The sequence below is a fragment of the Gorilla gorilla genome, chromosome X (assembly GCF_029281585.2).
Source record: "Gorilla gorilla gorilla isolate KB3781 chromosome X, NHGRI_mGorGor1-v2.1_pri, whole genome shotgun sequence".
NCBI classification, from domain to species: Eukaryota; Metazoa; Chordata; class Mammalia; order Primates; family Hominidae; genus Gorilla; species Gorilla gorilla.
This window is the reverse complement of record NC_073247.2, coordinates 86,895,996-86,908,247: the sequence shown is the minus strand read 5'-3', so window position 1 is coordinate 86,908,247 and position 12,252 is coordinate 86,895,996. Positions and strand designations below refer to the sequence as shown.

The 12,252-nt window shown below is 37.6% G+C and overlaps 1 protein-coding gene across 3 annotated transcripts in view; it reads left to right on the top strand.

Moving 5' to 3' along the window:
* The first annotated feature begins 1,264 nt into the window (after window positions 1-1,264).
* Window positions 1,265-12,252, top strand: part of ABCB7 (ATP binding cassette subfamily B member 7) — a 103,457-nt gene continuing 92,469 nt past the window's right edge. The window contains exon 1 of one of the 3 annotated variants that reach the window (XM_004064412.5): window positions 1,265-2,018. In XM_004064412.5, the coding sequence (XP_004064460.4) occupies window positions 1,851-2,018 (168 nt within the window). In that variant the 5' untranslated portion in view covers window positions 1,265-1,850. Of the gene's footprint in view, window positions 2,019-2,066; window positions 2,144-12,252 lie in introns of those variants that run through there. The other 2 variants (XM_019019707.4, XM_055376763.2) reach the window with 2 other exon arrangements.

Here is a 12,252-nt window from a genome sequence, read left to right as displayed (position 1 = left end):
ATTTCAATGTTATTCACACTTTTTGATCAAAAGAGTTGGCTTACAATGAGCACTACTTTTGGAAAAAAATAATTTGGCTCCATTCAAAGACTTTACAACTGGGTGGTAAGATTCAGTGGCAATATTCAGCCCTAAGAAAAATCATTAGTAGAGTCTAGAGTTTCTCTAATGTATACTGTAGCTGTCTAACACAGAATAGATGCTGAATAAATATTTGTTGATGACAATATAGTCATTAATATGAGGCCATTACTGATCTACCGTCAACAATACAATAATAAGCTAGAAACATCCAATTAGTCACTAAGTCTTGCCAATTCCATCTCCTAATTGCCCTGCAATCGATCTACTGCCACTGCTTCTGCTAGGTTGAGGCCTTTATTTTATGACTGAACTATTGCATTAACTTCATGACTTCAATATGAACTCCGTCCAATCCAACCTTCTCACTTAAGCCAGAGTAGCTTAATGGACATATAAATCTGATCATGTTACTCTCCTGATTAAAACTCTTCACTGGTTATAGGATAAAGTATTAACTTCTTAGAATGAAATAGAAGGCCCTTTACCATCAGGTCTCTGTTCACTGAGGTTAACCTCCCACTACTTTCCCAAACTCCATAGACTCCTGAACCTGAAAATATTTTCTTATGCCTTCTTGCTTTTAACATGTCATCTTCTTTACGTGTAATTCCAGTCAACCTCTTCAACTTGAATTCTATTTTTCTTTAAATAACTAGCTCAAGCATCCCCTTGAATGAATCCCAGAACAAAAAAGCTAACTGCATGGGCTACAGATTTCTGTTTTTCTTTATCAGACTTACTAGTCCAAAGTACCTCTTCATAAGAAGTCCATAATTATTTGTCTCTTTTGTGTGAAAAGTTGGAGAATGCAGCAGTGAATATAAAATTGCAACTGCATTATTGTCTCCGGGGTTTCAGGTAACATTTACAACTGGAAATGCAGTTTCCTAGATAACTGTAAACATATTTTGACATTTTGTTTGATAATAGTGGTGACAAAAGAATATAAGCCTGTCTTTAAACATGGTCTTCTCTCCATACATTTCACTTTACCACCCTTCAGCCAACCTAAGCGATTTTTCAAGAATTAGGGACGCTGCAAAAACCAAAGCGAAGAGCTAGAAAGAGTGACAAAATTAGTAAAGATGTCTGTAGTCTCTCTCTCTCTCTCTCTCTCTGTGTGTGTGTGTGTGTGTGTGTGTCTGTCCCACGAGCAACAGACCAAAGGAAAACTGCCCCAAGGTTTGCGCAACAGAGAACAATCAGCAAAGTTAAAGTCCTTACAGGACGGAGAAGCAGTAAATCTTACAGCTGAAGCCTCCTCCCAGGGGAAATTAACGTCTGTAGTTTAATCTTTCCTTAATTCAGAAGGGAGTGAAGATAAGAATATGCATAGGGAAAATGGAGAGAGGGGAGCGTGACATTGAGTTGGAGGAGGTAAGAGAGTATTATGACAGACAAGATGGGGTTGACAGATTTAGCAGATACAATATTTGGGACACACGCACGAAGAAATGATTCGTTGTTTACGTGAAATTGAAACTTAACTAGGTAGGCATCCTGTATTTCATCTGGCAACTCCAGGAAAAGAGAAAAATACAGTGTTACTGCAATATTCCCGGTTGTGTAAGGAAAACAAACAAAGCTCGGCCCTAAGGAAAAACAAATAAAAGAGGCTGCGCGAATGCACCCGAATCTTCAAACAGAATCCATTTCCGGTCTGGGGCCCTGGGAAAACAAGAAGAGGAGAGACAATTAAGGTAGCCGAATTCAGTCCGCCAGTGTCCCATAATCCTCTTCTCTCGCTTCCTCTTTCCTCGCTCAAGATGGCGCTGCTCGCGATGCATTCTTGGCGCTGGGCGGCCGCGGCGGCTGCTTTCGAAAAGCGCCGGCACTCCGCGATTCTGATCCGGCCTTTAGTCTCTGTTAGCGGCTCAGGTCCGCAGTGGAAGCCACATCAACTCGGCGCCTTGGGAACCGCTCGAGCCTACCAGGTGAGATGCCATTGACATGGAAGAATAGGGTGAAGGGCAATGGGATCTGTAGGGAAAAGGTTGCCCTCGTGACCTCGGGGCAGAGAGAGCACCAAGAAGAAAGTCATGGCTAACTCGGAGCAGCAGTAAGTGAAGGAAATTAACGTCAGTAATTTGAGGAAAGGGCGAAGAAGAAAACCTTTGAGTTTAGCAAAGGGAAACGGGGCAGGAGGTTCTGGGCAGAGGACACCTGGAGCGCTGGAGGCTCTCGTAGGAGTCATAGTTTTTCTCTCATATTAAGAGTTGGTGTAGACACCATTCCCAGCCTGCTTGCCTTTCTAAAGACGAGGAAGACTGGATTATTTTCCCCAATTAGTAATGGAATTTGGGACAGTTTATCTGTGGTTCAGATTTTACTCAGTTGGAATTAGCAATTCGGAGAGCACTGTAGTGACAGCAAGCTATCTATAAACAAGTGGCGCCAGTTAACTCCCTTGCTGACAGGCGTGCTTCTTGATAGGCCAAAACCGTAACTATCTTTCCAAAACATAGACCGCCCTAAATTCTTGTATAAATATGACTGTCCTAGATCTGAAAAATACAGTGATGTTCTCTGTGCACAGGTCATTTTGGAAGCCATAGGGTACTTATCCTTAACTTATGAATGTAGCTATGGTTGTAGTGCCTCCTAAAATTTGAGTCCATTATTACCTCTCACTCAGGAATGGTTTTTTAAAAAATTATTTGTACTTAACTGTACTAAAGTATATCTTTTTATTTTCTGTGTATTGACAAGAGGTTTAATTGCCACCACGTATTTATCAGTATCACTTTAAAATATTGTCAGTTTTGTATGAGAAACAACCTCTTAAATTTTGATTCTTCATCTACAAATATTTAACGTCTACCTTGTACATAGCCCTGTGCTAGATGATAGGGTACTAAGAGAGACATACAGTTATGCCTTCAAGGATTGTACAGTTTAGTTAAGGAGATTGGATCTATGCATTACAAAAATAACTGAAAAACACAGTGGTGGGTTAATTAGCAAATGAATAGTATGTACAATAAAGGCTATAGGCATCCAGAGGAAATAGTGATAATTAAGGGCCAGGTTATAAAGAGTATTTCATGCTGGTGATAGAACTGGGGAGAATGTTCTGAACAGGGAGAATAGGGAATGACACTAAGCATGTGGAAGGCTGATGGAATGACATTTATAATTCATTCAGTAATTATTGAACACCTCTACAGGAGCAAACAAAATAAAATATAAGTCCTGTCTTTAAAGAGCTTAAAATCTAGTGAGAAATATGTAAATTAATCGGCAATTAAAATATAGTGGAGCTGTGTAATAATGGAAAAGGTACAAGGTATGGGACAGTATATGTGAGGGGTATTAAGTCTAATTGTAAGGTAGGGAAGATTGCCTTAAGTAACTGATATCTAAGGCAAGAGCTGAAAAATTAGAAGTTAGCCAAAGAAGGAATCGCATGTGCAAAGGCCCACAAGTCAGAGAGAACATGGACCTTTTCTAGAACTGCACGTAGTTTAGACTGTACTGAGTCATTCAAGATAGGAAATAGCAGATTAGGCTAACGAAGCAAATCTAGATGATTTTATTAAGGTTTTTAAAGTATTTTATGGTTGAAAGTTTCTAACACATGATCTCTTGGGAATGGTTTTTGTTCTGTAGTTCTCCAATAAGGCAGATGAAGTTAAGATAAAATTTGTAAATGTTATCTTAGATAAAATTAGATATCTTAAGATAAAATTTCTTAAGCTGGAAGAATGAGGGGGAAGAGGGAAAAGGAGAAGTTATTAGGAATCTCAGAGGAGGCAATGGCAATACAAATTTAGCTTTCTCTCTTTCCATGAACGCTATCTCCACAACTTCCTTCTTCCACTCTGTCCTTTACATCCTACCATTTCCTTTAGTTACCATTTCCTCAGTGTGCAAAACAAGGGAAAGATGTTACCTTTGTTTTCTGTTTCTTAAAGGCATGGAACTCTTGCCATCCTTTTTTTAAAACAGGGTGAGAAAGGAATGATTACAAAGTTTTCAAAGTAGAAGCTGAGGTAACCTGAGGTACCTGCAAATTTGTGACTTGTGATTAAGATTACAAAATAATTATTGAATTCATACTTTTAGGACAATCATTAGTATATAGCGTAATATTTTAGAGCTGAAAGGAACCTTAGAGCAGTGTTATGAAATGTTAGTGGGCTGGATTAGCACTTTTTAAGATGAAATTCAGTAGAATATAAAGAAAATAGCAGTGCTTTTTACATCTTAAGTGAAGTATTGTTTCATGAACTTCTATGTGTATATACACACACACATATATATTTTATATATATATATATACACACACACACGCACACACACACACACACACAGTCCCACATGTATGTGATTACTGGAATTCATTGTAAAATGTATTTCTCACCCAGTATATGCCCAGACCTGGGTTGTGGAATATGGTAGTTCTTTTGGATAGGTACTGTTTTGTTTTCATTTGTTGGTCTGACCTCATGGACAAAGAATGGGAGCTTTAATTTCTCCCAGTAGCAAGTTCCACCTTCCTACTCTTCCACCATTGGCTGCTAAGAGTTAGCAGAGTAGATAAAAGTTAAAATACTTTACTCCTGGCTTTCATATTAACTGAAGTGGGAATATAATAACAACACTAGAGAAATAATCCTCCTATTCTACATTTTAGAGGTTCTAGTTCATATTTAAATTTAACAGTATAAGATGCCTATGAAGAAACTACAGTGATTATTCAACAGTCCCAAAATGTACTAAGAGAATAAAAAACAGAACTTATCCATCCTGGCTAACATGGTGAAACCTCGTCTGTACTAAAAATACAAAAAAAAAATTAGCCAGGCATGGTGGTGGGCTCCTGTAGTCCCAGCTACTCGGGAGGCTGAGGCAGGAGAATGGCGTGAACCCGGGAGGCGGAGCTTGCAGTGAGCTAAGATCGCGCCAGTGCACTCCAGCCTGGGCGACAGAGCAAGACTCCGTCTCAAAAACAAACAAACAAACAAACAACAACAACAAAAACAGAACTTACAAGAGAAATAAGGGTGTCTTTAAGTGGATTATAGATCATGGAACTGAAAAGGGTGAGAGGTGATTCAGTGACATTTAAAGTACCTGAAGCGGCCTGGCCCAGTGGCTCATGCCTGTAATCCTAACACTTTAGGAGGCCAAGGCAGGTGGATCACCTGAGGTCAAGAGCTCGAGACCAGCCTGACCAATATGGTGAAACCCCGTCCATACTAAAAATACAAAAAGCAGCTGGGCATGGTCACGTGCACCTGTGACTACAGCTACTCAGGAGACTGAGACAGGAGAATTGCTTGAACCCTGGAGGCGGAGGTTGCAGTGAGCCGAGATCGCGCCACCGTACTCCAGCCTGGGCGACAGAGCGAGACTTCCTCTCAAAAAAAAAAAAAAAAAAAAGGACCTGAAGGGGTTATTTGTAGTTCAGTGATGCCTAAACTTAACTGGAACATTAGGTTATGATACAAAGATGTGGACTTCATTTGCAGGAAGAGGGATTTAATGTTCATATGAGAAATAATTTCTTAGACTAATAGTCTATCTTAGTCTGTTTGGGCTGGTATAACAAAATACCATAAACTACATGACTTATAAGCAAGAGTAATTTATTTCTCACAGTTCAAGGTGCTGACAGATTTAGTGTCTGGTGAGGTCTTGAGGTTCATAGGCGGTGCCTTTTAGCTGTGTCCTCGTGTGGTAGAAGAGACAAGGCAGCTCTTTGGCCCCTCTTATAAGGGAACTAATCCTGTTTATGAGAGCTCTACTCTCCAAGTCCTAATCACCTCCCAATGACTCCACCTTTTAATACCATCACTTTGGTGATTAAGTTTCAATATAGGAATTTTAGGGGGACACAAATGTTAAAAGCATAGTCCTTTTATTAGGAGACCAAGAAAGACTTTTAAAATTATTAAACAATAATTTACTGTCATTAGAAAAATATGAGCTGTTAGGAAGCAGCCAGCTTGGTTTTGAAAAGAGCAAGACATACCAAACCAATTATTCATATGAGTGAGTGACAGTCTATCTTGATTTCAACACAGCTTTTAATTGTCCCCTACATTGTTCTCACACAGTAAGCTTGGAAGGAATGATATTGAATACTATTAAGGGGTCTTGAGGTAGGAGTAAGCCTTACTGTAAAGAAAATACAGATGACTTTAAAGATTTTTATTTCTAAATGTTAAAAATAATGAAATAACTGGTATGCAAAGGGCATAACTTGGTATTGTGGGGTGAACACTGGACCAGGACACTTGACCGCCTGAGCTCTATTTGTACTGTTAATTATCTTGGACAGATAACTTGTTCTTTTGGACATCAGATCCTGTAAACTAGTAATATTTGACTACCAGATCTCTAAGGTTTCTTGCAACTCTCTTGTTTCTTTACTGTAATCCTTTAGGACCAGCCCTTTTTATATAGTACCTCTACTTTGTGATCCTAGTTTACTACTGGTGTAGTATTCAGGAGCAACATAGGGTAAGTTTATGTTCACATGAATTTTTAATGGGACAAATTTGTATTGTTCTTGTCATATTTGTATATCTAAGAGTAGGAATAGAAAAATGGAATTTAATTATGAGCTTAGTATTTGGTAGTGTTGGGAGGATGGAAGTAGTGTGGAGGAAAAAGTAAGCTAGGTTCCGAAATCATCTAGGATGGTAGAAATAGATTCTAAGGGGTGGTGAAGAATAACAGCAATGCTATAAAAGTTGTAAATAAAGATATACCTTACATGGGCTGTATATGGTAAGGAATGGAAAGTGGCACTGGGACTTGAGAAGAGGAATTCAGGGGATTCTTTATTCAGATATAGTTGAATAAATAACATTCTCTAAGTCACTGACACATTGGTTTTAACTAGTTATTAAGATTATTAGGAAGAGGAAGAAAATTTCATGTTTCTAAATTTTCTTTTAGAACACGAGGCCCTTTGAGAATCTGATAAAAGCCATAGACCTTCTCCCTAGAAAAATATACATACGTATGTGCTTCATTTTGCATGCAATTTCAGGGGAATCAGAAACCTATCCCCTCTTCCAGTCAGTAATCCCTGATTAATACAATATTGCTGGCTGGTGGGTTTCTAATGGTGTTCCTGAGTAGCCAGTGGCAAGATAAAGAGCACTTGTCACTGGGCAGCGGGGTAGAAATAGAGTGGAAACGTACATCAAAATTTTGATTAAATGATAAATGCATAATTGATCATTTAATTATTGTTATACAATTGTTATAAAATTGATATCATTTATTGCTGTATTGTTGTCAGTGTTATCTTAAAGATTTTGCTTTTTCAAAGAAAAGTATGTTCTTTCCCATATTGTAAAATAAGGTATATAATAAGAGAGAAAATTGCCCATTCTGTATATGATTCTTAGGCTTTACATTGTCCCCATTTTAATTATACAAAACCACATCTAATAAAAACATCAAGACAGATATCTACAATCCCACATGTTAAATAATTTTTCCTTTTTCCTTTGAATCTCTGTTCTTTCATGTACATAATTTTTACATTATTGGGATAATTTTAAATTCTGTTTCTTTTTACTTGTGAGCATTTTTTTTCTTGGTGCTCAGTCTTGACCAAAATTAGGTCTTTTAATTACTTAAGATTTTAGTAATGTTAATAGGTATATATAGTTACCTGCAAAATGTGATATTTTTGTTGTTTTGATTTTCTCCTTCCTTTCCTGAAATCCATCTCCCTGAAGTCCTCATCTGTGCTCTCTTGACTCCCTTGTAGGATTTGCCACTAGTGAGTAAAGATACTTTTCAAGTCTTTATTTAATGTCATTTGGTCTTCACAGTAATCTGGTCAGGTAGATGAACGTTTCTTTGTAGTAGCAATGGCCTCTTCTGTCCTTTTCAGTCCCTTAACTTCTGCCCTAGTTTTAGACCCTTATTACTTTATGCATGAGTTTTGTCCCTGCTTTCAGGGACTTGCCCTTTCAATCCATCCTATACAGCACATCTAGATTATTCTTCCTAAGGCATGACTTTTATCCCATCACTTCCCTGCATAAACTTCAGTGGGCTTTATATCTTAGCCTTAAAAATTTCCACCTAACTAGATTGCTAGCCGTATTGTAAACTGTTTCTCTACAAATACCCTGTCCCTCCAGTCACCCTATATTGTTCCCTGTTCCTTGGACCATGTGCTTTTTTGTGTCTGTTCTTTTTTTTATGCCATACCCTATGTCTGAAATGCCCTCTCTCTAACTGGTGCCTATTTTTCAAATGTTAGTTCAAAGGTCAGTCCGTTCCCTGAAACCATTCCTTATAAGCTAATAAGACTTTGATTTCTCCCTCCTCTGAACTCCTACAACACTTTTTCCTACAAGTAGTTATGTATCTTGTGGAGGAGATAAGATTTTATGTGCCTAAAAGGCTAATATATTCCAATCATCTTTTTTGTTTTTATCTTCCACAGAGCTAGGCACGGTATGTTACATGTAATAGGTAATCAGAAAATATATGTAAAATGAATGATTAAACTCTATAACCAAACCAAAGCAAAAATCTAACATAATAATTAATATTTGCTCCACTGCTATACATTTGGAATTGAAAGCTAACTTTCTTCAGGGCAACCTCATAAGTTTGTCCATTGCATTTCTGTCATTAGGCATATGGTACCGTGGTGGAGTTGCATCACTGATTGTTGTCAGTTTTAGTTCAATAACCAAAGCACACTTACTTTTTATCCTAAAATTTTTGAGTTACTTTATTTGTGAGCATCATTTGCTAAGATAAAGTGACTTACAGGATAACATTCTTTGAGGAATAAGATATAAAAATTTGCTGTTTGTAGAAACTTTAACTGCACAGTGTATTTTGGGATGTTCATTAGTCCTCTGATTAAGTTTTCTTTACAATATCTAGAGAGGGATGGATATTAAAGTAGGGAAACCGCATCCTAAGGGTATAGTTCCTTAGGTGCTGATGTTTTGGGAGAGCAACTTTTAAACTTCTGCTTTTCAAAGCATATTAGAAAAAGACAAGGTGAAGCTTCGATTTTGGTTTACTTATAAAATTGTTTTTACTGATCTTGAGTAACTTATACTATAATATTGTAATATATTCATATTTTTGAGTGCATGAATGTTTGCTAAGTATGAACTCTTTCTTCAACTACTCTGACTGTAGTGACTTAACAACTGTGCATGTACATGTGTGCTTGCCTGCTACGTTTGCCATAACACCACAGATTGGGTGGCTTATACAACAGAAATGTATTTTCTCACAGTTCTGGAACCCATGAAGTCCAAGATGAAGGTGTCAGTAGAGTTGATTTCTTCTGAGGTCTCTCTCCTTGGCATGTAGATGGCCATCTTATCCCTCTGTCTTTACATTGTCTTTTCCCCTGTGTGTGTCTGTGTCCTGATATCCTCTTCTTAGAAGTATACTGGTCATATTGGATTAAGGCCCACCTTAATGACCTCATTGAACTTTAATTACCTCTTTAAGGGCCCTGTTTCCAAATATAGTCACATTCTGCAGTATTAGAGGTTAGGACTTCAACATATAAATTTGTGGGGGCGGGGAGTACACAGTTCAGACCATAACAATGTATGTGTGTGTATGTATATGCAAATACATAGAAAATTGGAAAGATATACTCCAGTCTGGTAAAAGTGGTTACCTCGGGGGTTGGGGGGGGAGGTTTGGGATGCTAAAAAACAAAAAAAAATTTAATTTGCTATTATGGATACACAGACATAGTTTGATATACTGTACTTGTTTTTACAATGAGAAAAATATTTCATGTTTAAGCTTTTCAATTGATGAACTGACCTTTTTGAGTAGGTTATATTATGTTCATTTATTTGAAGTCCAATTTGTTTTGTCTACTAGTAGTAACACATTTTATCATCTCTGTAACTTTTATTTTATTTGTTTATTTTTTATTTTTTATTTTTTTTGCGATGGAGTTGTGCTCTGTCACCCGGGTTGGAATGCAGTGGCACAATCTTGGCTCACTGCCACCTCTGCCTCCCAGGTTCAAGCGATTCTCCTGCCTCAGCCTCCCAAGTAGCTGAGATTACAGGCGCACACCACCACACCTGGCTAATTTTTGTATTTTTAGTAGAGATAGGGTTTCGCCATGTTGGCCAGGCTAGTCTCGAACTCCTGACCTCAGGTGATCCGCCCACCTCGGCCTTCCAAAGTGCTGGGATTACAGGCCTGAGCCACCACGCCTGGCCTTGTAACTTTTATTTTAACTTCAGGAGTACATGTGCAGGTATGTTACATAAGTAAACTTATGTCATGGAGGTTTGTTGTACAAATTATTTTATCACCCAGGTATTAAGCCTAGTAGCCATTAGTTATTTTTTCTGATCCTCTCCCTTCTTCCACCTTCCACCCTCTGATAGGCCCCAGTGTCTGTTGTTTCCTTCTATGTGTCTATGTGTTCTCACCATTTAGCTCCTACTTGTAAGTGAGAACATGTAGTACTTAGTTTTCTGTTCCTGTGTTAATTTGCTAAGGATAATGGCCTCCAGCTCCAGCCATGTCACTGCAAAGGACATGATTTTGTTCTTTTTTATGGCTGCATAGTATTCCATGATATATTTGTACCACATTTTCTTTATCCAGTCTGTCATTGATAGGCATTTAGGTTGATTCCATGTCTTTGCTATTGTGAATGGTACTGCAATGAACATACGCATGCATGTGTCTTTATAATAGAATGATTTATATTCCTTGGGGTACATACCCAGTAATAGGATTGCTGGGTCAAATGGTAATTCTGTTTTACATTCTTTGAGGAATTGCCACACTGCTCTCCACAGTAGTTGAACTAATTTACACTCCCACCAACAGTGCATATAAGTGTTCCTTTTTCTCCATAACCTCACCAGCATCTGTTATTTTTTGACTTTTTAATACTAGCCATTCTGACTGGTGTTAGGTGGTGTTTCGTTGTGGTTTTGATTTGCATTTCTCTAATGATTAGTGATGTTGAGCATTTTTTTTTTGTATGCTTGTTGGCTGCATGTATGTCTTCTTTGGAAAAGTGTTTTTTTCATATACTTTGTCCACTTTTTATGTTTTTTTCTTGTAAATTTGTTTAAGTTCCTTATAGATGCTGGATATTAGAGCTTTGTTGGATGCATAATTTGCAAAAATTTTCTCCCATTCTATAGGTTGTCTGCTTACTCTGTTGACAGTTTCTTTTGCTATGCAGAAGCTCTTTAGTTTAATTAGACCTCATTTGTCAATTTTTACTTTTGTTGCAGTTGCTTTTGTTGTTTTTGTCATGAAATCTTTTCCCGTGTCTCTGTCCTGAATGGTCTTACTTAGGTTGTCTTCCACGGTTTTTATACTTTTGGATTTTACATGTAAGTCTTTAATCCATCTTGAGTTAATTTTTGTTTATGGTATAAGGAAGGCTCCAGTTTCAATCTTCGGCATGTGGCTAGCCAGTTATCTATCCCAGCATCATTTATTGAATAAGGACTCCTTTCCCCATTGCTTGTTTTTGTCAGGTTTGTCGAAGATGATATGGTTGTAGGTGTTAGGCCTTATTTCTGGAGTCTCTATTCTGTTCCATTGGTCTGTGTGTCTGTTTTTGTACCAGTACCATGCAGTTTTGGTTACCGTAGCCTTGTAGTATAGTTTGAAATCAGGTAATGTGATACCTCCAGCTTCATTCTTTTTGCTTAGGATTGCCTTGGCTATTTGCATTCTTTTTTGTTTCCATTTGAATTTTAAAATAGTTGTCTCTAGTTCTGTGAACAATGTCAATTACCATTGACATTTAATAGGAGTAGCATTGAATCTATAAATTGCTTTTGGCAGTATGACCATTCTGACTATATTGATTCTTCCTATCCATGAGCATGAAATGTTTTTCCATTTGTTTGTGTCATCTCTGGTTTCTTTGAGTAGTGGTTTGTAGTTCTCCTTGTAGAGATCTTTCACCTCCTTATAGTTAGCTGTATTCCTAGGTATTTTATTTTCTCTGTGGCAATTGTAAATGAAAGTTTGTTCCTCATTGGTGCTTGGCTTGATGGTTGTTGGTGTATGGGAATGCTAGTGATTTTTGTTTTTATTTTTTTATCTTTTTATTTTAATTTTTATTTTTTTAGAGCCAGCCTTGACTCACTGCTAGTGATTTTTGCACATTGATTTTGTGTCCTGAGACTTTGCTGAAGTTGTTTATCAGATTAA